The sequence below is a fragment of the Gopherus flavomarginatus genome, chromosome 19 (genome assembly GCF_025201925.1).
Source record: "Gopherus flavomarginatus isolate rGopFla2 chromosome 19, rGopFla2.mat.asm, whole genome shotgun sequence".
Taxonomy (NCBI): domain Eukaryota; kingdom Metazoa; phylum Chordata; order Testudines; family Testudinidae; genus Gopherus; species Gopherus flavomarginatus.
Window position 1 is genome coordinate 25142216 of NC_066635.1, and position 24375 is coordinate 25166590.

Consider the following 24375-nt stretch of genomic DNA (forward strand, 5'->3'; position numbering starts at 1 on the left):
GGAGTGATTAGAGAGGAGAAAAACCAGGAGAGGACAGAGTCACGAAAGCTAAGATTTCAAGAAGAGCATGGTTGATTGTGTTGAAGGCAGCTAATGGGTCAGGGAGGATGAGGATGCAGTACTGGTTTTAACTTTAACTAAAAAGAGGTCATTAGAGACTTTGTCAAGGGCAGTTTCATTGGAGTGCAAGAGGCAGAAGCCAAATTTGGAGAGGGTCTAGGATGGAATTGGAGGAAAGGAACTCTGGACAGTGATTGTAGACTGTATATTGAATGAGCTTAGAGACGACAGGGAGAAGGGGTGGTAGTTGGAGAGGCAAGCAGGGTCAAGGTGATTTTTTTAAGATAGGAAAAACTAAAGCACACTTGTATTGTGAAGGGAAAGAACTAGGGGAGAGTGAGAAGTTAAGCAGAAGAGTAAGGGGAGATGAGAGTGAGCACAAGGTAGCCCAGGAAATGGTTTGGAATGGAGTCACTGGGGCAAGTACAGGTGTTAGAGGAGGAGAGCACACAAGAAACTTTGTGCCTGTGATGGGAGGCAAAAGTTGTAAGAAGGGGAGGGCAGGGTGGAGGACATGTCATCTTTTGCCAGTTTCTCCTGGAAGAAGTTGGTGAGATCCTGTGTGGAGAGAGAAGTGAAGGCAGGAGAAGGGGAGGGATTGAGGAGTGAGTCAAAGGTGGTGGAAAGGTGTCTGGGATTGTTAGTGTGGGATCCATTCAAGTTGGAGAAGTAGAGTTGTTTAACAAGTAAGATGCCAGAGAATTAATTTGTAAGGGAGGAAGTCAGACTGATCACAGAGTTTCCGCTAGTTACATCCCACAGTGTGAGAGCAGGAACAGAGGAAGCCAATGTCATGGTGAGTGAGTTACGGGGACTGGCAGGGTGGACCTTATGATGGAAGAGGGGCAAAAGTGATGTGGGTGGAGGAGAATGAAGGCCTGAGAAAATCAACAACCATGTCAGTGGAAGAAAAGGAAGAGAGGAGAGGACTGCGAGCAGAGAAGTCCTTAGTGCTGATGGATTGGAAGTCACAGAAAAGCTGGATAAGGGTGAGCACTGATAGAGCACTGCTCAAAAAGACCAGGTGACTGGAGAGGGAGAACTCAGCAACAGAGAGATCAAAGAGAGAGTGCTTGGTGAAGATCAAGTCAAAAGAATAGATATAACAAGTGGGGTTCCGCAGGGGTCTGTTTTGGGACCGGCTCTGTTCAATATCTTCATCAACGATTTAGATGTTGGCATAGAAAGTACGCTTATTAAGTTTGCGGACGATACCAAACTGGGAGGGATTGCAACTGCTTTGGAGGACAGGGTCAAAATTCAAAATGATCTGGACAAATTGGAGAAATGGTCTGAGGTAAACAGGATGAAGTTCAATAAAGATAAATGCAAAGTGCTCCACTTAGGAAGGAACAATCAGTTTCACACATACAGAATGGGAAGAGACTGTCTAGGAAGGAGTATGGCAGAAAGAGATCTAGGGGTCGTAGTGGACCACAAGCTTAATATGAGTCAGCAGTGTGATACTGTTGCAAAAAAAGCAAACGTGATTCTGGGATGCATTAACAGGTGTGTTGTAAACAAGACACGAGAAGTCATTCTTCCGCTTTACTCTGCGCTGGTTAGGCCTCAACTGGAGTATTGTGTCCAGTTCTGGGCACCGCATTTCAAGAAAGATGTGGAGAAATTGGAGAGGGTCCAGAGAAGAGCAACAAGAATGATTAAAGGTCTTGAGAACATGACCTATGAAGGAAGGCTGAAACAATTGGGTTTGTTTAGTTTGGAAAAGAGAAGACTGAGAGGGGACATGATAGCAGTTTTCAGGTATCTAAAAGGGTGTCATCAGGAGGAGGGAGAAAACTTGTTCACCTTAGCCTCCAATGATAGAACAAGAAGCAGTGGGCTTAAACTGCAGCAAGGGAGATTTAGGTTGGACATTAGGAAAAAGTTCCTAACTGTCAGGGTAGTTAAACACTGGAATAGATTGCCTAGGGAAGTTGTGGAATCTCCATCTCTGGAGATATTTAAGAGTAGGTTAGATAAATGTCTATTAGGGATGGTCTAGACAGTATTTGGTCCTGCCATGAGGGCAGGGGACTGGACTCGATGACCTCTCGAGGTCCCTTCCAGTCCTAGAGTCTATGAGTCATTTCTGAGTTGGAGGGTTGAACAAGGCTACAGTCAAATGTTGAGGGCAGGGCAGGGCATGGTGGACTAAGGGATTGGATAGATCAATATGGGAATTGAAATGAGGATGTTGAAAAAGGAAAAAAAAAAACTCCTAAGAGTAATTAGTGTTATTCACTATTCCTGCTAATGGTGTTTGTTATTACTATGTTTGTTATTAAGGAGAGATTTTTATAAACTACCTTAAAACCAATCCCTATCGAGAGAGTTTCTTACACTGAGTGAGGCTTTGGAAGTCTGCAATTACTCAGTATAATGTTTATGTGTGTTTGATGTGCGTGGTCAGTTAACTGTGCTACCATGCAGGAAGATGACCTGGAGATGGTGCAAGAGACTGGACTATTCTGTGAAAATCCTTATGGAACGAGATCGGTATTTACACCTGCCTGTCACACACACACACAGCTGCAGAAATGCAATCTCTGCCAGTCCCTGGGTAACGTTTTTGTGAGCAGGAAACCAGGCTGTGCTGACGAGATCCAGCAGGTGGAGCAGCTGAGCCTTCCACGTCAGCTCACGCAAGACTAGTTCCCCAAACCGGTTCTGACAGGGCTGTGCCTCTCCCCACAAGCCTGCTTCCACTGACACTTTTCTATATCTGGTTTTCAGCATGATTGGTATCTACAAAGGCTTAGTCAGTGGATTCAGACTGGAACCCAGTACAATGCTGCTCCTCTCTCCCACCCCTTTCAGGGTCCTTCCTCTCTCTCTGAACTGTGCCAACTCCCTGGTTCCATACCCAAAACTATCACAGATAGATTGGAAGGCAGGTCTGAAATAGCGAATACGTATGGTACAAGCCACAAATGACCCCAAATCAGTAAACTAAGAACTAATAACGACAAGCGTAGCATGCTTTACTTAGGAAGGTTGTATAATCTCTCGCACACATACAGAATAGGGAAAATGGGACCACTGAAGAGGATATAAGGGTTATTGCCAATGAGAAATTCAGTAAGAGACAATGAGGTGAAGCTGCCACAAAGGTGACATGAAGGCTGTATGTGACTATAGCAGTGGGAGTCTCCTGAGCGGAAGGAAGGCTGACAGACTGGCTCACTTGACAGCCCTGAAGTTGAATAATGACTTCAGTTTGGACTCCACAATTAAAAAAGATGAAAAGATGTTCAGGAGAGTTGAGAGGGGAGTGTTGCCAAATCTATTAATTATGTTTTAATTATACGGATTACTTTGAATCCCCAATTAACACTGAAATTCTTGCCCCAAGACCAGGCTCACTTGTATTGGAATTATTGCTCAGTTGGATGCTCTGATGTACATGACAATCACAACACCACTCACACAGAAGGAAGACTTTGGAGTTGTAAAATCTTTATTTTCATGACGATTAGTCCTCTGAGTAAACCAGTCCAAATAAGCTGAAGTAATACAGTCCTGTAATTATGTCCAGCACCATTACATATGTATACTCCCTCTATCCTTGGGGAGCACTCAAAAGGTTGAGGCAGATCCTAGTCTGGCTCCAGCATGCCATTGGAGAACTCCAATAGCTTAACCCATGACCGGATATTTGATAGGCCTCATATATATGTATAAGCCAATTCTCCTCATACATATGTATAATCATCTCCTCCCTCCTAGACCACATCTCAACTTCTTCACCCTCATAATGTTGGGGTGTTCTTATTCTATAGGTTATTATATTAATTAGTTTAGGCTCATTAGCATATATGTCAATTGGTTACTATGGCTATGTGCAGTTGGACATCTGCTAATGTTTTCTTCCAAAACTACCCTAAACTGGTACCAACTGACTTCTTGCCATCAGCTGTCAGCAATTTTATGCATAATCTCAGCATTTTGAATATTGCAAAACAAAGTTTTATGCCATTTTATGACTTAAGGTCACTGTAGTTTATTTACTTGTGCTAACTCTATTAAGCAACTTCTAAGACTGTTGGGCCTTGCCCAATCTCAGTGGTTAAGCTGATCTGTATAGACCTAGGCCTATCAATCTCTTGCATTTCTCCAATATCTTCCTATCCTGTATCTTATCATTGTTACATGGGCTACAGGGCTAAGGGAAATGCCCCAAAGTTTGGAAAATGAGACCAGTCATAAATGGCCATGAATATGGGCCAAGGTCAGTTCATCAAAAAGTAGAGTACTGGGAAAAGCGGGAGGCCTACAGGTAGGGGAAAGGATGTTACAGAAAGGAAAGAGGGTGGTAGTTCTCATTAGTGACTCAGGATGGGATGGAGAAGGCTACAGGAGACAACAGCGAAATAGTAGTGACATTTTTGTGACTATAAGAACAATAAAGCAATGGGGTGAGCTTTCAAGGGAGCCCAGACACATTACAGTTTTGGGTACCTAGTTCCTGTAGTAACAGAAAATTAGCTACATCCGGGCAAGGAATGCTTGGGTACTCCATGGCAATAAAATATGCCCTGGCAATGGGTGCATGGAAGGGTCCAGGCGATGGGTGGCACTGGGTGACAGGCCCAGGAGATGGCGCACTAGGCAATGGGGGTGAGGTTCCCGGGTGATGGTGCAGTGGGGGCAATGGTGCACCAGGGGAGAGGGGCCCAGTCGATGGGTGCAGCAGGCAGTGGGGGTGATGGTGCAGTGGGGGCAAGGGGCCCAGGCGATGGGTGCAGTGAGCGATGGGGACAGTGGGGCGAAGGACCCAGTCGATGGGAGCAGCAGGGGCACAGCGGCGGGCGCAGGCGGGGATGCAGCGGACACCAGGCGCGAGGGGCTCAGCGCGCAGTGGGGGCGATGCTGCACCGAGGGTCTGGGGCGCAGCAACCCCTCGCGCTCCGCTTCGGGACCTCAGCGGCAGTGCGGCCTCGAGGCCGCCCCCTCCCATGCCGGGTGGGCGCTGATTGGCCACCGCCTGTTTCCAGCCCCTTCGCCACCAATCACCTGCCGCCGCTGTTTTGTCTAAAGAGCCGAATAAAAACACCGGGTGGAACCGGAGCGAGCGAGAGCGGAGCTCGCGCTGGGCGGGTGAGCCGGGGCCGGGGCCGGGGCCGGGGCCAGGGCCACGGCCACGGCCACGCTGAGGGGAGCGGGGTGCGCTGGGTGGGGGGGCTGATGGAGCAGGGGGGAGTTGGGGGCACTCTGGGGGAGGAGACTGATGGCGAGGAGGGGGTACCGAGGGGGGGTTGGGGTACCCGGCGGGGGGAGTTGGGAGCACTCTGGGGGAGGGGACTGATGGCGAGGTGGGGGTACCGAGGGGGGGTTGGGGTACCCGGAGGGGGGGAGTTGGGGGCACTCTGGGGGAGGGGACTGATGGCGAGGTGGGGGTACCGAGGGGGGGTTGGGGTACCTGGCGGGGGGGAGTTGGGGGCACTCTGGGGGGAGGGGACTGATGGAGAGGAGGGGGTACCGAGGGGGGTTGGGGGCACTCTGGGGGGAGGGGACTGATGGAGAGGAGGGGGTACCGAGGGGGGTTGGGGGCACTCTGGGGGGAGGGGACTGATGGAGAGGTGGGGGTACCGAGGGGGGTTGGGGTACCCGGTGGGGGGAGTTGGGGACAGGGGACTGATGGCGAGGTGGGGGTACCGAGGGGGGGTTGGGGTACCCGGCGGGGGGAGTTGGGAGCACTCTGGGGGAGGGGACTGATGGAGAGGAGGGGGTACCGAGGGGGGGTTGGGGTACCCGGCGGGGGGAGTTGGGAGCACTCTGGGGGAGGGGACTGATGGCGAGGTGGGGGTACCGAGGGGGGGTTGGGGTACCTGGTGGGGGGGAGTTGGGGGCACTCTGGGGGGAGGGGACTGATGGAGAGGAGGGGGTACCGAGGGGGGTTGGGGGCACTCTGGGGGGAGGGGACTGATGGAGAGGAGGGGGTACCGAGGGGGGTTGGGGGCACTCTGGGGGGAGGAGACTGATGGAGAGGAGGGGGTACCGAGGGGGGTTGGGGGCACTCTGGGGGGAGGGGACTGATGGAGAGGTGGGGGTACCGAGGGGGGTTGGGGTACCCGGTGGGGGGAGTTGGGGGCAGGGGACTGATGGCGAGGTGGGGGTACCGAGGGGGGGTTGGGGTACCCAGAGGGGGGAGTTGGGGGCACTCTGGGGGGAGGGGACTGATGGCGAGGTGGGGGTACTGAGGGAGGTTGGGGTACCCGTTGGGGGGAGTTGGGGGCTCTCTGGGGGGAGGGGACTGATGGAGAGGAGGGGTTACCGAGGGGGTTGGTGTACCTGGAGGGGGAAGTGGTGGGTGGGGGGGATTGATGGAGCAGGGAGTGCTGAGGTTTGGAAGCATATTCTGGAGCCAAGTGGGGGTTGTGTATGGGGGCAGCTGGGGGTTTCTGTGTCAGACCTTGGGATTCCCAATGTGGGGGTCAGTCCCTGCATATTCTGTGGCTGGTATGGTTGCCCTGGTGCCTGTTCTTCCCTCTCTGCACAGTGCTGTGGCCAGTTCAGACTGGTTTTGGCTGTTGGGGGGGGTGAAGAAGGGTCATGGTAGCGCATGTGGATGGGGCAGGACTGCCCCTTGTGCCAGGTGACACTGGGTTCTGTGAGTGGGGAAGTACACGTGGCGGCAGGGGTTGTGTTCTGCCTCTCGTTGCAGCATTAGGGGTGAGACCTACTCCCCACCCATGGCTCAAGCTTCTTAGTAAATTGGGTCAGACCCTCCATGCTGGGGGTGAGCCAGGAGGAAGGGACCTTATAAGTTGGGACTTGCTCTAGATCCAGTAATCACAGGCAGCCCTGGTGTTCCTGACTTTTCCTCATGGCCTTCTCTCCCTCATCATAATTAAAGTGGATTCTTCTCTGAAAAGTGGCTATAGAAGTGGCTTCTTCAAATGAGGCTATGAGTCTCATCTAGACCAGTGGTTCTCAGCCAGAAGTACTTGTACTCCCTGGGGGTATGCAGAGGTCTTCCAGGGGGTAGGTGAATTCATCTTATTTGTCAAGGTTACAACAGACTCTAGGGTCCTGCAGGACCCACTGCCATAACAGTGGGAGAGGGATAAAAATTCAACAAACAATGTGGGAGTGGATAATGCAGGGTGGGACAGGCACAGGATTTAAAAAATAGCCCTCCTGTGCTACAAACAACATGAACACCCTGGCCAAAAGCCACTGCTCTCCAGCTGCTCAGCTCTGAAGGTGGCGCTACTGCCAGCAGTGGTGGTATGGTATTGCCACTCTTACTTCTGTGCTGCTGGTAGCACTGCCTTCTGAGCTGGGCAGCCGGAGAGGTTTTTATGTCAGGTGGAACTTGGGATACGAAAGACAAATCAGACTGCAAAAGAGGAACAGTAGTCTGGAAATGTTGAGAACCACTGATCTAGCCAGACCAATGAATCTTTCCACAGATATTTGAGGTAGAGACCCTGAGCTTAGGAGCTGAAATAAAGTCCAAGTCTTCCAAAATAGCCATTGATTTTGGAGTTCCAAAGTTCTAGAAAACCAGGCCCAAATTGTCTGAAATAGGGAAGCCAAAATTAGTGACTGGTTCTAAAACACCACTTTCACAGTTGCTCTTCAGAGCAGATCTGCACTCCAGTGTAGGGTGAATCCATCATTTGTTCAAGCTTGATGGACGCAAAATGATCAAGAATGGCTGAGACTCAACAGGCATAGATAACCAGATTGGCGCCCTTGTAAGGGCCCAAACCTCTCCTGCCTTCAGTGCTGCAGATAGACTGATATGTTGGATGAATCTCCATTCTGTTGTATTTCTTATTGGAGCCACCTTTAAAAGGTCTGCCTTGTCCTCTCTCTCCGTCTCGCTACAGGTGTCAGCAGAGCGCTGGGCTTGCCATAAAAATGGGCTCTGAGCAGGCAGTGGGAGACATCTCCTACTGTGGTTTCACCCAGGCTGTGCTTTCATACTGAACAGCAGGTCTATGCAGCAGAGAGACCATAATAAGGCCAGGTTCAAGTGCACCTGTGTTCCCTTCCCTCCTGGGCGGCTTGACATTGACTCTTTAAATTTCATTCTGCAGAGCTTAGTTTTACACCCCAATGGCTTCTATTTTGCGTGTAGTTTTGCACATCTGTCAGAGCAGATATCTGTACTTGAATTATGTTCCATGTAGCACCTACCTGCAAGTAGCAGCAACGAATATCTAACTCTATAAATACTGACACATGGGAATGAACTTAAGAGTCCTGTTTTCAATTTGTTACAGGTTTAGATTCTAGAGAAATAAGTCCTCCCGTGTTGCAATGGCTCCCACACTTGCTACTGCACATCGGCGGCGCTGGTGGATGGCATGCACAGCTGTTGTAGAGAATCTTCTCTTCTCTGCTGTTCTTCTGGGCTGGGCATCACTGCTCATCATGCTGAAGTCCGAAGGATTTTACTCCTACCTCTGTCATGAACCAGGTAAGGAAGAAATCTGGGGGCTGATCACGTGAATTCAGCTGAGTCTGTTGTTCTGGAGATTTGACCGTGTTGTATGTCAGGACTGGGGCATGGCAAAGCAACTTGCAGTCTGTATGTGCTGGTGTGAAGAGCGCCTACGTGATTAGGCTTGATGCACTGATCAGACCTGGAGGAATGCATTCTCCTTCCCTAGATTCTCTTGGAGACTTGTTGACATAACACTTATATACAACATCCTTGGTGTGTCATGTGCTTTGCAGAGAGAGTGAAGATTGGGCCTTGTCCTGAGGATCTTACAGTCTAGGCAAACACAAGGCTCCTAAGTCTTCCTATACTGTCTTTCCTCTGCCTCGCCTCTCTAGCTGGGGTCTTGCTGGTCTTTCAAAGAGAACGTTCTGATATGCTGTTTGATTAGAGTTTATGGAAAGAGGTGGTTGTGGGGAAAGTGTGACAAAACAGGGAAGATATTCCAGGTGTTCAAGAGATGCTCAGGGCTGCTCGTGGTATGAGAAAAAAGGGAACGGAGGGAAGCGGAGCCAGTGGGGTGCAGCACATGAGCAGGAGAGTCTGGGGAAAAGTCATTGGGCCCACCTTTAAGTCCACCCTCTCTTGCCCACACATCCGGGCTTTGGCCAAATCCTGCTGCTTCTCCCTCCGCAGTGTTTCTGAGCTCTGTCCTATTTCTTTCTGTCCAGCTAGTAGGAACGTTCATCTAGACCACCTCCACCTCTCCCCACAGTTACTGTAACCTCTCACCACTGGTCTCCCTGGGTCATCTACACAGCCCATGACAGTGAGTCTTAGAATCCTGGTCGATGGATTTGGGTTTGGGTTACCATGCTAAAAATAGCTGTGTAGACATTGTGGCTCGACTCTTAAGATCACCCCACTTGCTAGGCTTCAGAGCCGGAGCTCCATCTCAAGCTGCAACCTCTACACAGCTATTTTTAGCATGTCAGCCCGAGCCCCACAAGCTTGAGTCTGTCAACCTGGACTCTGAGACTTTCTGCTATGGGCTGCCACTCACTGTGTACATGTATCCCAAAATGCTGATGCCACCCCCTACAGTCCATTCAGAATGCTGCTACTGAGACCATTTTCCTTACCTATCACTCTGACCATTTTGTGTACACAACTTTGATTCTTCTACTGGCTCCCTCTGCTTCACTGCATCAAGTTCATGTCTGTTATCCTCATCTCTGAGTAACTTCACAATTCTGCTTGCTGCTACTTCTCTCTTGTCTTGTATAGCATCATCTGCTCCGCCAGGAGTGCCAATCTCTGGTGAAGGGAAGTGATGAGCCAAGAACTACCCTGTGACTGCCCCTGTTCTATGGGGAGGATGCTAGCTGGATTATCACTTGTGATGGCAGAATATGGGAGATGGGATTGGGAGTGGAGAGGAGAGGTGTACCTAGTCTGAGCAAGGAGGGGTTTGTGAGCTGAGGATCTGCAGAGGGAATGGGAGGACAGCCTTTACCTTGGAGAGGTCTTTTCTGAGAAACTTGACAAGATCTGGGCTGAAAGAGAAATGGGTGAAGGAGGTGGCACAAATTTGAGGAGCAGCAGTGTAGTGATGGGGATTGTAGGTGTGTGGAGCCAGTCAGGGAGGAGAGGGAACTGGATGAGGCAAATGGCAGAACTGAAAGAGGAAAGAACAAACTTTTAATGCAGCAAATTGAGCAGCATCCCTGGAGTCTCTCCAGAGGTGATTGGCCATGCATGAGTCAGGAAAGCTGGTGTGGGGAAGAGTCAGGGCTGGGGGTTGTTGGGATGGATGGATGGAGAGAGAGAGAGAGAGAGAGAGAGAGACACACACACAAACTGACTGAATGAGGATCGGGGCTGAGAGCAGCAGAGACGTCTGAGCTGGGTGACTGGTGGTTGTGGAAGGAATATGGTCCGGGGGGAGTGAACAAAACTTAAGGAAGAGGTGACTGAGAGTGGATGGCTGAAGGACCCTCCTGTCCTAAACTAGCAACACACAGCAATGTTGCACTCTAAACATCCGCCTCTTTCACCCTAGCTTGGCTGCACTACAATGCTGGCCAAGTGTTTCATTTCACATACTATATACATTATGATTGTAGAATGCTGCAAGATGTCCTAGTCTTACAGTTTTGTATGTTGCATTTTTCTTGCCATCTAATCTAAAATGTATAACCATTAATAACCTCGTAACTGTGCAGATTAAGAGAACAAAGGTAGTAAAATACCATCCTGTATGACAATCTGGTTACCTGTGGTGGGTGGGAAGGAATTGGCATGCACAGTTGGTTAGGCTCATTAAGAGTAGCTTGACTGACTTCTTTCGGAGTATCTAGCATTTGCCAGTTCAAGAGGCAGGGTACTGATCTAGCCCATGGTCTGATCCATCACATCCGATACTTACACATTATGGCCCTGACTGAAACAGTCTGTCTCCCTCCTTCATGTGCTGTTAGGTGGATATCACAGTTGAGTGATAGTATGGGATGCTGTGCGAATAAAGCTCTGTTTGTTCATGCTTCTCACCCCAGCTGTTGCTTATCTGGGATATTTATGTTCCCATGGCTGGCCTGTGTTAGCTGACTCAGATTTGCAGGACTAGAGCTATGGGGCTGTTTAATTGTGTTCAGGTTCCTTCAGCTGACATGGGCCAGCCGTGGGTGTTTAGTTGTGGTGTAGACATGAGCCCTTTTGTTATTTACAGAGAGATAGCTCAGTGGTTTGAGCACTGGCCTGCTAAATCCAGCGTTGTGAGTTCAATCCTTGAGGGGGCCACTTAGGGATCTGGGGCAAAAATCTGTATGGGGATTGGTCCTGCTTTGAGCAGGGGGTTGGACTAGATGACCTCCTGAGGTCCCTTCCAACACTGACATTCTGTGGTTTCCATGGTACTTCCCTATGCACAAGGTATAAAGAATTGATTGCCAATTAGATAGCCATTCATGCTTTTTTTTTGTTTTTGTTTTGTTTTTTTTTTTAATCCGCCATCCAGTTCTTTTAAGCTTCCTGGGTTGAGTTAACTATTCTAGAAAATTCCGTTTTATACGATCATGAAAGACAGCAGGTGGTTTTGCAAGTATTCTCTCAGCTGTCTGTGCTGGTGAGTTGAGGCTCAGCAGATCTACATAGAATAACCTAGTTAACTTCTCCAGAGTTCCACCTCTTTAAACAGAAACATTGGATTTTTGTCCTTTCCTCTGCATAAGCTCCTCACTAGCTGGAGCTGGGATGGGATGTACTTTGGTTTTGTAATTCATGCAGTCTAAACGCTTCCCCAAGAATAGCCACTCTCCAACCCTTCTCCAAATTAGCCAGGACTCAACTTTATTGTGAGCCCCAAGTAATCCTTTTTTATTGTTTTTTGCCATCTTCTGCCCATCCCGCCCCCCCCCCCCCAACTCCTCCCAGCTCGGTGATATGATAACATATTTTCTGTTCTGACAGTTTTCCGTACCATAGAAATTGCCAGACCAGTTTAAAACAATGGTCCACCTAGTTGTGTCTACAAGAGTGGCCAGTGCCAGGTGTTTCAGAGGAATGTGTTAAATCTCCATCCTGGACAATGATGAAATAGCTTGCTCACAGGGGAAGTTTTTTCCTCACCTTGTCAGTAGTTAACTCCTGCCTCAGTGTATAAGCCATATCTTTTATATAACTACTATCTAATATAACTAGATGTTCTCTTTATCTGTGTAAATATCTGATCCATTTAGAATTCTGCTAAATGCTTGTCCTCAGTATCTCAGCAGTGAGTTCCATAGACCAATTATGACCCGTGTTCTCTCTCCCTCTCCCCACCCTCTTCTATCCTAGGAATTCTTTATTCTGATGCCTATAATCACAACTGCTAAGTGGGGGGAAAGATGTATAAGCTCAAAGGCAAGTAGGTTCCCAAAGATCTCATTTGGTTTTTGGTCACTCCAAGATGCCCTTATAATTTTCCTTCAGTTTCCCTATGTGATGGGAACTGTGCTACAGTGATGGATACTGTTATAAGAGCCTCAGTGGATAGGCAGATGAGAGAGGTGGGCTGAATTCTAGTCTAAGCTCATTGATTAATTTAACTGGAGTTATGCAGTGTAGGTGACCCCTTTCCCCAGCACTACCCAGTAATATTTACAACCAGTAGCCCTTACCAGGATAGTTAGAGATAAATAGGAGAGGGATTTCTAGCTAAAGATTGGCAGGGGAATGAAATTTTATAACTTAACCTTTGAACATTTGTCATTCAGACTCTGCAATAGTTACATGTGAGCAGCATAGAAAATTTCCTAACTAGTTAAAGATTACTAGCAGGGCTTTCCCTCTCATCAGCAAAAACTCTGTTCCTTGTGATCCCTTCAGACTAAAAGAGAGTTAGACCTTGTCCCCTTTGCAGCCTCATTTCTGGAGATTTCAGCATCAGTCCTGAAAGGGGCTGTAATTCAGAAAAAGGCTGGTGTTTTTCATAGCAGAAATCCTTCCAGCTATGATATGGATCTCCATCCAAATGCTCTGCCAAGGGTGAGACTACGGATTTCTTGGTAGCCTTATTTAAAGGAAAATGGGGAGGAATTCCTGAAAAAGTAAGAGAATTCAAGTAACAAATTATTTAGGCCAGGTCTAGACTGTAAACTTGCATCAGTATAACTGTCACTCAAGGCTATAAATAATCCACACCCCTGAGTATCACAGTTAGACCAGACCAGTGTAGGCAGCGCTATGTCGACAGAGGGGCTTCTCCCATTGATGATGTAGCTACTGCCTCTCATGGAGGTGGATTAACTCTGCCGATGGGAGAAACACTCCTGTCAGAGGAGTAGCATCTTCACTGAAGCGCTACAGTGATGCAGCTGTGCTGGTGCAGCATTTTAAGTGTAGAACTGCCTTAGGAAAGAGTGAGTTCTGTGATGAGGTTGGTGAGTGGAGGACTCCTGTCCTGGGCTAGATGCCATCCTTGGGCACTTTCTGGGAGGTGCATTTAGACTGAACCTGGCTGGGAATCTGATAGTGACACTTTGCTCCACTTTTAATTTTACTATTAATTGCCCTTCAAAACTATTTGAACTTGAACTTTTTCCATTGGGTGACTGCTGATTCTGCACACTTTATCTGGATGTGCAGCCTTTATTGGTAATTACTGGGGACTCTGAAGCCTGATGTGTTCAGGGCCATAAGTTGCTGCATTTTTTTTTTTTGTGATATGAGTTGGGAGGCTGATGTTCAAGGACTTTATAATATACCTTGAAACGACCTTGAAGTTTGCAGAGATAAAGAGCTAGTTAGACAGAGGGTTGCTGAGGTAGGGTTGCAGGATACCAAAAAGCTGATTTTTAAAAAGTAGTAATTGAGTTACAGCTTGTTGGGTCTGTAATACAAAAAAAGTAGAAGGAAAATGTTGCCTGTTAACTCATATTTGGAATTTAGCACTAAGCTGAAGCTGTGGAGCCCATGACAGTGAAGGTATGTCTACACTGCAAAGGAAAACCTGCTGCTGGCCTGTGACAGCTGACTTGTGCTCAGGCTACAGGGTTGTTCTATTGCTGTGTTGGCTTCCAGGCTCGGACTGGAGCTTTGGCTATGGGACCTGCAAGGTGGGAGGGTGCCAGAGCTCAGGCTTCAGCCCAGAGCCTGGACATCTACACAACAATGAAACAGCCCCACAGTCTGTTCAACCGCCAGGAGCCAGCACACGTCAGCCTCAGGTCTCTAGTTGCTGTGTATGCATACCCACAATCTGCAGCCATGAGTGGCTCTTACAAATCAGTTTGAAGTGACTTATTTGTGGAAAGGCCAGACATGTGACTCTGCGATCATTAATCAAATAAACATGGTAAATGTTCGATTTGTGTGGCAATGTTCTGTTTTGATTGTTAAAGCACTTGTTACTGAAATCACAGTGCTGTGGAGGTGGTGTTGGTACCATGTAACTGTCTCAGCAACACAAGATCATATGGGGGGGGAGGGGAGGAAGATTTTAAAATTAACTTTAACTTAAAAGTCTGACTGTCCAGGTGGAGGGAAATTCCATCAACTGGAAGTTCATCGTAATGGTATAAGCAGACAGTGCACGGTATGGGTTGGAACGCAAACTAAATTTAGGGTGTAATGCATAAAATTCTAAAAAGAAAAGCCAATTTCTTATGGGCATAGGAAACCCGTGTATTGCAAGTCAGTTGTTCACCCATACACAGCCCCTTCATTCTAGTTTTCTATATGCGGTGTCTGAGAAATCAAAGAAAATATGGGAAGCAAAAACGGAAATGAGAGATGGTTGGGCACCTCATGTGTTTATAAGTATGTGTTGCAACAGAAATCTCAGATTAGAAAGTCTGCATGTGTTGGAACCCTCCATCTCCCAGCTGTTCTTGTCTTTTCTCCCGGCTCTCTCCTCTCTTCCCCCCCCCCCCCGAAATTCTAGATTAGGTTGCTTGAATCTTTCCTGACGCAAAAGATTTGAGATGGCAGTTACCATTGTTAGGAGGGCCAAGTTCATCCCTGGTGTACTGTTTGCTTAGGATGCATAGAAGTCAGCAAAGGGCAGTTAATGAATGACCTTCTTATGGAATACTTAACTTTTGGTCTAGGGAACCATATGCTAGTGGTTTTTTTTTTTGTGGTGGGGAGGGGAATGCAGATCCAGAAACAACCAAATTCTGATGGGCAATGCAGGGCTTTTGTTGCACCTGAATTCCCTCATCCTTAAAGAGTTTAAATAATTTGAGCTGGCTCTTGGGCTGTGAGGCTGCTAATTGTTGTTCTGCAGCTGATATTGGAGGGTCTGTAAATGGAATAACTGTTGGCTGCAATGAGTCATCTTAATACTGCTGATACTAGCTAGTTGTTTCTGTTTAACAAGGATCTGAAACTGCTCTAGTGTGTAGCAGAGTTCAGGTCACATCTCTGTTCTGATTAACTCAGACTGTAGCTTCCTGAACTTCATGCTCAGGAATAGTCTAAAATATTTGTTACAAATGGGGTCTGGCTGAAGAATTCAGAAAGGATGGTGCAGTCAGACCAGAGGACCCTTCTTCTCTGTAGAGTCTCACAAGAGATCGAGACTAGCACTGTGATAGTGCCAAACAATGGTCTACAGCAGGATGTGAGCTGTATATGAGTGAGAATTGGAGTATTTGCTGTAGATATCAAGGTTCTATTCACGGTAATCTCATCCTACCTTCTTGTCATGTGATGTTGCTGATTCCTATCTGTTGACTGAGTGTGAGAGTTCTCAGGAGTACAGTGCATCTGGGGCTCTCATTATTCAGTTTACTCTCCCAAGTGGAAAGGCTTCAGATTGATCTTCTGACATGCATATATTGTATAGTAACCATTGTAAGGGTCAGGGAATAACAAGTTGCAGAGCCCCTTGTTGGGTTTTCTTTCATTGCTCTGGGCAATTCCGATTTTTCTGCAATAAGGTAGTGTTTTAGTTTCTACATGGTACCATCAGCAGGGTCTTCCTCTGAGACGGACACAAAACCAGATGATTTACTGAGGCACAAATTGAAGTGAAGCACTCCTGCTCCCAAACATTTCTGGACAGGTGACCTGCACAGAGTCTGTTCAATCTCAGCGGGAATCTGGCCGCTGTTTCCAAGACTGTACCCCACATTGCTGCCCTCTGTGTCTGCCCTTCACGCTTGTGTCCCTCTCATTGGAGTGCATGATGAGGATCCCTGTTGTAAGGGTAAACACTAATAACATTACAACAACAATGAATGAACCATCCTTAAAGTATTGCCTGTTATGTTTTCTTTTTCTCCTGAAGAGAGCTCCCTGACTGTTTGACACACACAGTCAAAAGTTATAAGGTCACTGCATTGCCAGTGTTCTCCCACCCTCCCTCCTAGCCCACAACTAAGCCCTGCAGCTATCCTAATAGAGGGCTAACACAGGGAATTCATTTGTTTTGTCTAATTCTTGTTTGTCTGAGTTTAACCTTTCACTCGCATCTGTTTCCTATGACCTTATCTCTGCGATTAGCCCAAGCATTGAGGCTGTGGGTGAAGTGACCCCTTTGTATCCCTTGCCTCCCGGACGAGTGTTGTAAGGCTTACAGTTTATAAAGTACTGTGAGATGGGAGGCTGGTAGGACTTGGAGCTGGTCTGCAGTATTTGCAGTGAATCTGAAATTCTTTTGTGAAGAACACCTCAAATGCAGGGGTGATTTTTCTGCATCAGATGTGGTGAGATTGCTGCTGGGGCACTGTGATTACGTCTCCATTCTGCACTTGTAGAATGGATGCTAATAGGGCCAAAAACACAAAACGGGTCACATGGACAAAGGAACTGAACATGAAGACATGGAAAACAGGCAACAGACGGGACAGTATAAAGGTTTATAAATATTGGCATGAAATAACAAAAGGGAAGAATAGGTCAAAACTTGTTGTTCCTTGTGCTAATGAAAGAACCTAGATGAAATAAGGTAGATAGACTCCAGTACTTCTTGGGGGGGGTATGTGGAGCACCTGTGCTTGTATATTAGGTATGTGCATGTAGAAGGCACCTTCCCAGTCATTAAATATTGGTGTCACTGAGTATCTGTAGGTATTTGAAACCTGGAGGGTAGAGCAGAGTTTATTTCCAGTTGATACGAAGCTGGGAGTAATCAGGCTGACAGATGGAACTAAAACCATAGCTCAGCCTTGTAGAACTAGTTTGAACTCAATAACTACGTTCTCTAAAGGTATAGAGGCTCTGGTAAGAGGGAAATATTCTGAAGCCTGACTTGCAGGGTTGCTGGGCTGTGGAACCACTAAGATTAGAGAGAATAATGAAAGCCATAGATTTGGTAATGCTGAACCAAAAGGCAGATGTCATATTCAGCTGTCTCTCTCACAAGATGATTCCTTTTTTCTTGGTGCTGATTAGATCTTACTTAAGTAATGAGTTCAGTTTTGGGCACCATTCTCATATATACTCATGCATAAAAAAAAATCTCTAAACTTGTGAATGTTAAACTATGACTATCATGAAAACAGTTTGTTATTAAATACCATAGAAAAGTTCTATATGACATTGATTTTCTCCAGCTGGGGAAAGACCAAGTCCCTTGTTATGCTAACAAACTTACTTGACTTGAAAATAGACCCTGCCAGAAAATAGAAATATATAGAAGGAGTGCATCATCAGTTTATGTTAATGAAAATGAATGCAGCACGCTTTCTTTCTGGGAAGTTGTTGCAAGAGAATGAAAGAGCTGGCAAGAGGCAGTGAAAACTACTAATGTAAACTGAGATGAGCTTATGTTGAACTCCTTTTCAAACTGCCCTGATTCTATAGTTGCCATTTTGTGTAAGATAAATAACAAACTTCATTCTATGGGCACACAAAAAAAAAGGCAAGGAAGAAATACCATCAATGTTTTGGACAAAACATTTTCAATTCTCTTAACTCCCAAATTGTAAAGTCTGGGAGGAGAACTGTCTACAGGTATATAGAGACCCCAGATGAACCATCCTTCCCTGCCATCCAGGGAGCTTGGAAGGTTCATAACTAGAAGAACAATTGGGGCAATGAAATAAGTGACCTGGGAGGCTGTTGAATCACCATCTTGGAGAGTCAGGCCTAAAACGAGAGACTCGTCTATTGGGACTAGCTAGGGTGACCAGATAGCAAGGGTGAAAAATTGGGATGGGGGTGGGGGGTAATTGGCATGTATACAAGACAAAGCCCCAAATATCAGGACTGTCCCCGTAAAATCAGGACATCTGGTCACCCTAGGACTAGCTGTTCTTAAACTGCTCCTATCCCAGTGCAGGGAGTTGAGGTGACAGAGCTCATCTGAATGTCAGGCTTTCAAATGATTGTTCTAGACTAAGGGCTTGTCTACACAGTGACTAGAACAGAAATAATTGTATGGGGTGTAATTCACACCTCTGGTAATCTTGGTGCAAATCTGTGTGTCCACACCTTTTATTTTGGATTAATATTGGTAAATTGTCTGTGTATCTAGGCAATTGCGATCTGTGCCTTTTTGTGTGCAGGGCTGTACTACCTGCCCCTCTTCTTGTAACTGGGTTTAGTGTGCTGTCTTCCTCACTACACTATAACAATGTTTCTTTTATCCCATATAGAGAATTTTACCACCAGCTCTGCACATGGAAACACAACAGAGCAGGAAGCTATGATTCGGATCAATGGGTGGCTCATCTGCCCGGAGCAGGATGAAATGCTGAACCTGGCTTTTACCATTGGATCCTTCTTGCTGAGTGCAATCACTCTGCCTCTTGGGATTGTCATGGACAAATATGGCCCTCGCAAACTGCGTCTGCTTGGCAGGTTGGTGTTATGAAACATACCAACTGTTTCAAAACTAGAAGTTAATTTTGAGCCAGAGGTTATGCTTAGTCCTCAGTTCAATAATTTATGGCAAGCAGCTCATTCTACTCAGGTTCTTGTATCATGCCTGTCACCAGGGGATCTCATAATTTCCATGGTATCTGACCACTATTGTTGTCTTTGTAAAATGGATATCCAGGGGGGGAAAAGCCTGTCTGCTGTTGGACTGGACTGGAAATCTCCCAGAACTCCATCAGCCATGAACAGGGTAGGCTTGAGGCTGACAGGTGAACTCATTTAGCATGTTAAATTTCCCTATAAGGAGAAGGGGATGGGACTTACATCCATGTTCGTAGAGTCTCTGCTTCTGAATTCCCTGGGAACGAGGTTCTAGCGGGAGAGAAGAACTATTCCACTGTGTCAGTAGGGATGGAAGTCAAGCTGATACTAAGTGAGTGCCCCACCATGGTGCTAGTGGCACAGTGCTGCTGGGGGTGCTATATTACACAGGAAAACAAGGTCTGTCTTGCTTGTGGTTACTAAATTATCCCATCCCACATGACTTGCAAGAACTGGATGTTACCCCATTTACTCCAGAGTTAATTGCGTATTACCTGTCTAGAGCTTCCCTTGTGCTTTCAAGTGGCAAAGGAATATCCTCACTTCCTGTCTCAAATTATCATGTGGAGTAGGTATTTACAGTTGCTGTGATAGAATGTAGGGGAGAAGTGGTTTCTTGGGTAACAGTTCCAGACTGTCTAGACCTGTAAATATTCTAACTCCATGAATTGCACCTGGAACTGAGCCAGTACTATGTACTAAGCATTGAGGCCAGGTATTTGTGCTCATTGACCTGCCTCACTTGAGAGGTAGGCAGGTGAAGGCTCTGAATGCTCTTCATACAAACTGCTGCTTTACAGTAAACCAGCCTGGAGGTGACTGAAGTCTGGACAGATGTTAGTAGGGCCATGTCGTAGGGGAAGGTGGTTGCAGTCTCCTTGTCATGTGCAGATGATGGGACACTGATGCTGCCTGAAAATTCAGAATCTGTTAGGACCTCAAGTTCGAGTTTTGCATTGGGAAAGGTTGACTCTTCAATACCCATAGAAGGTGCATGAAGAACTTTCACCCATTACTCTAGATTTTTGTCTCCAACCCATCACCATCCCTTCCATCTTATCCAGATTTTGCTTCAGCCAATTAACTCTCAAAGTCTCAGCCTTAGCCAGGCACTGAGACTGTGGAGACAGTGTAACTTCTCTATAGTAGGCTTTCTGACATGTGGTTAAAGGCTTCAATTCTGTTTCAGTGCCTGCTTTGCTGTGTCCTGTGTGATGATTGCATATGGAGCTAGTAACCCAAATTGTAAGTACTGAGCTCTGTGGACTCTGAAAGGGCCTTGGGGTTGTTACACTTTTGAGAGGTTCCGTGAGTAACTGGGGGCTGTAGTGTGCGGAGAACACTAAAATAAGGGCACATACTCTGATTATAGTGTCCTCAGCGAGCTAAAGAGATCACCCCAAAGAAGTACAGCATAAACTTTGCTTATTTCCTACTGGGAGGGTGCAGTGGCTCAAAGGCAGGCCCAGCTCCTCTTGGAAGCACTGATGGGAATGCAGCCAGAGTCCCATGCCGCAAGAATCCTGTGAGCAAAAAGTTCAAAAAACCTGCCACCTGCTTTGTATCTTGTATAAAGTATAATAACCTTGCACTGCAGGCCAGGCCTGCCAGTGACAAGTGAGATAGAGAGCCCCATGGTGTGTTGAGGGGGCATTAAGCTTGGTCTCCAGAGGGAAGATTTTGGGTGTGCTGCTAGTACGGTCCCTTGCTTAGCAGTATCAAAGGTGGCTCTGAGGCAGCTGTCTCTTTCCCAGCTTCACTCTTTTGCCAAGGTGAAGGTGCCTCAGCAGTGGTGCGCTTACAGTGAGAAATTTTAAGAAAAAAAGTTGAAAGGTTCCTCCAGAATTAAGAGGTGGGCAGTAACCAAAGCTGAATGTTCCCCAGCCCCAGGATAAATGTAGCCACATCCTCTAGCTGAGATAGTGAGGTAGTCCCTGGAGCCCAGTTCTAAAAAGTAAATTTTTCTTTTGAGACCAATGCTGACCAGTGAGACAGTTCAGAGGGGCAAGAGGAGAACAGACCTTGGGTTCCCACACATCCCAGAGGAAAAACTAGTGTCCACAGCTCTGCAAACTAATGCCCACACCGAATTCTGATTCTCCTGGTACCTGAACTTCTTTCCATGTGACTTTGGCTTAGAATGAACAGTGTGGAGCTAGAATGAGCCAGTTTGGAAGGAGTCTTTCACTCTGTGCAGGGCACTGGCTCAGTCCTTGTTGGAATCAGGATTTTTGGGGACACTGTGATTCCATCCAGTAAATGCTCTTGTTTTTCCACTGCAGCACTGTCAGTGCTGATCTTCATCTCACTGGCTCTGAATGGCTTTGGTGGAATGTGCATGACCTTTACCTCACTTACGGTAAGTGAAGAGTTATTACCTGAACAGTTGTGAATCTGCTCTCCCTTCATTTATCCTCTTTGTCCTCCACCCCACAGCTCTTCGCAAGGCCCCACCTATAGGGAATAAGGAGATATTATTTCCCCCTTATCTAGTTCAGTGGTTCTCAGACTTTTATATTGGTGACTGCTTTCACATAGAAAGCCTCTGAGTGTGACACACGCGCCCCCCCCCTATAAGTTAAACACATTTAAGCTGGAGGCAAAACGGGGTTTGGAGGTGAAGGGTGGGTAACTGCTTGTGACCCCTATGTAATAATCTTATGACCCCAGTCTGAGAATCCCTGTGCTAGCTGGTGAGCTGAACTGGCAGGAAGGTACCAAGTGGATCCTTCATTTGCTGAGTTGAACAATTTCATGGTCACCTGTGTTTTGATATGAATAGGATAGTTGGCCTATGACTCTTCTATTTGAAAAGCTTGATATTCGATGGTTAGCCCAGGGCTCACCTGTCCCTTGCCAGTAGGGATAGTTGGTGAGAGGGAAGAGAAGGCTCTTTTCCGTCCTTTGAGCCAGATTCTGCATTCACTTACACATGTGCAGTGCAGCTGACTGAAGCAGGGCCCACATGTAATGCGTTGAATTTGACTCTAGCTTAGTCTTAGGAGAAGGTGGAGGGGCACAAGGCTCTTGAAATCTGAAAGATGTAGTGAAATCTTGGGCAGGAAGGTGAGGAGGTACTGTTCTTTTGTAAATGGCAGATACTGTTTGTAGTGCTGTATTGACCAGCAACAAAGCAATTAACAGCATAGGGAGTTGTTCTGAGGTGGGGGACAAGTACTAGTACAAACCAGTTCCTTTTGGGCATGGCTGTGTGACTTTTTTCTCCTTGGATAGGGAAGGAGAGTTCCTTGGCACAATGGGCTTTGCCCTTTTTATATAGATGAGAATTACCCCAAGGTGCTGACAGACTTTTTCTCGGAAGTGCTGAGCTGTTGAAATATGCCCAGCCCGGCCCAGCTCCATCTGTGCCGCATACTTATGTCTGTTTACTCAGTCCACTGACTGGAGCACAAACATCAGCCAGTGACTTAAGTCTGCTGCCTCTCTGCATTTTGGGGCTCTTGTTGCTTAGAGATGGGAGCAGATGCAGCAACCCATTTGAGAATAAATTTGTTCACCTCATTGCTCTTACCCTTGTTAGTGTGGCTGGAACTAGGTGTTCTGAGCTGAAAATCTCTCATAATTGCTTCACAAGCAGTTTTATATTACCTGTTTTGATCAAAAATGTCTCAAAGGTTTGGACCCAGCTCACTTTCACCTTGTTTCTAAATTTCTCTCTAACCTGTGGGTTACACACAGACTGAGTTCCTGTGAATTGTCATGGGCAGAGGCTGAGTTTGGAGACTGTTGTATGTATTGTAATGTCAGAATTGTGTCAGCTGCTTTAGATAGCAAGTAAAGTTATAGTCCAAAAGGTTTCAAAAAATATATGTAAAACCAGGCTTCTAAATTCATCTGAAAACCCTGCCTGTGGTCCTGGACCCAAAGAGTGTGCAGGGTAAATGGAGTATGACACAGGCAGAACGTAAGGAGACAGATAGCTAGGAGGGGCCCATGAATAAGCCTGTGGGGCTACTAAGGTGACTCATATCATGTTTGTGTCAAGGGTGGTGCTTTCTAACTTTGTGTTTATCTGGGTTGCTATTGGAGAGATTGTAGGATCTGAAGGAGGAGATGGAGGTTGCATACTATATGGGAGAGGCTGTGTGTAAAGAAGCCAGAGCCCTCGTATGCAGGCATCTTTAACTATCTCTTTCCTGATGTTCTGTCTGACTAGCAATAACAATTCCACATATGGCCCCTCTTACACTGAAATGGTGCAACTGGGTGAGGCCTGGGGAGAACTGCAGAAGCTGTGCTCCTCTCTGGCAGCTCAGACTTATTGCAGTGCACTTTGGTAATAATAAACCGAGCTGCCACACAGGTAGACTGACAGCAGGCCTCCCTTATGCACTGCTCTGCTTCTTTGAAGTTCCTCCTCACATGGCCAAACTCAAAGTACTCTTACAGGGTGTGTGACAGTGGTCTGCAGCTCTAGAGCAGAATCCACTTTCACTTGTAAGTGGGGCTAGGTCTGTGATGCAATGTCAGAGCATTGGAGAATGGTATGGGGGCTTAGATACGAATGTCATTGGTTGCAAGTGGATGTGCTCTGACACTTATGAATTGCAGGTAATAGGATATTTTTCTGCTTGGTGTTGCCACTCTATAATACAGCAAGTGAGCATTTCATGTATCCATAGCTTTTCATAGAAAGAGAAATACAGCAGCTTATTAATACCTTCATCACTGCAAATGAGAACAGAAGCAATAAGGAAACTGGTCTTCAGAGGTGAAGGTAAAGCTCTATAAGAATAAAGATTAGAACCTGAAACAGTTCTGAAAGTAACTGTTAGTAAATCTTGGTGACTGCCAGTACCTGTCTGGACTGAGCTCGTACCCAGAGTTGTGACTTGGGCTGTGGGGCAGTGGTCTTCAGAGTTCTTTTGTATAACAGTTTATCTCAGCAGGAGACCCATCTTGTGGCCACAGGTCCAGCATTTCAAAACTTGTCTCTAACTTTGTACCAGTGTCTTTATGCCCCCAAACTTGCATTTCCATGCATAGATTGGGAAGTTAGACATCAGACTGATTTGCCAGCATAAATTCTCTTTTGGGCATGTAATAGTTACGCATGTAAATGTGGGAACTAGTGTGATGGCTCTTTCTAGCTGTGACCTGTGAGCTGTATGTAGAAAGGTGAGAGAAGGATCAAAAATCAGAGCATTAATCCTGTGCGTATAGGTATTGCAGTTACCAGGGGATGCCTCCTGCTTTGGGGCAGTGTGGATGTTACAGTGTAGATACTCTGCATAATGAGAAGGGAATTTAGAGGTGAGCTGGAAACAATGAGACTGAAATGAGCTTTAGGTAAGGAGACCTGAAGAGCTTGACATTCATTGCCCAAAGTCCAGATGCTGGTGCACTAATGTCTCCAGTCCTAATGAGTGTAATGCGGTGTAAGGAGCCCATTCTGGCTGGTACAGGAACTAACTGCTGAGTGTGCTGATGTTTGTGTATGTAAGTCCTGAGGAAAAACACAGTGACTTCACCTTCTCCTCCAGTTG

General features: G+C 46.7%; 1 protein-coding gene across 3 annotated transcripts in view; it reads left to right on the forward strand.

The window, feature by feature from the left end:
• SLC43A2 (solute carrier family 43 member 2) overlaps positions 1 to 24375 on the forward strand; it is a 53605-nt gene that overhangs the window by 2109 nt on the left and 27121 nt on the right. Inside the window, exons 1-5 of one of the 3 annotated variants that reach the window (XM_050929295.1) lie at positions 5038 to 5160; positions 8298 to 8494; positions 18544 to 18748; positions 20058 to 20113; positions 21151 to 21227. In XM_050929295.1, coding sequence (XP_050785252.1) covers positions 8335 to 8494; positions 18544 to 18748; positions 20058 to 20113; positions 21151 to 21227 — 498 coding nt within the window. In that variant the 5' untranslated portion in view covers positions 5038 to 5160; positions 8298 to 8334. Of the gene's footprint in view, positions 1 to 5037; positions 5161 to 6501; positions 7048 to 8297; positions 8495 to 18543; positions 18749 to 20057; positions 20114 to 21150; positions 21228 to 24375 lie in introns of those variants that run through there. The other 2 variants (XM_050929294.1, XM_050929293.1) reach the window with 2 other exon arrangements.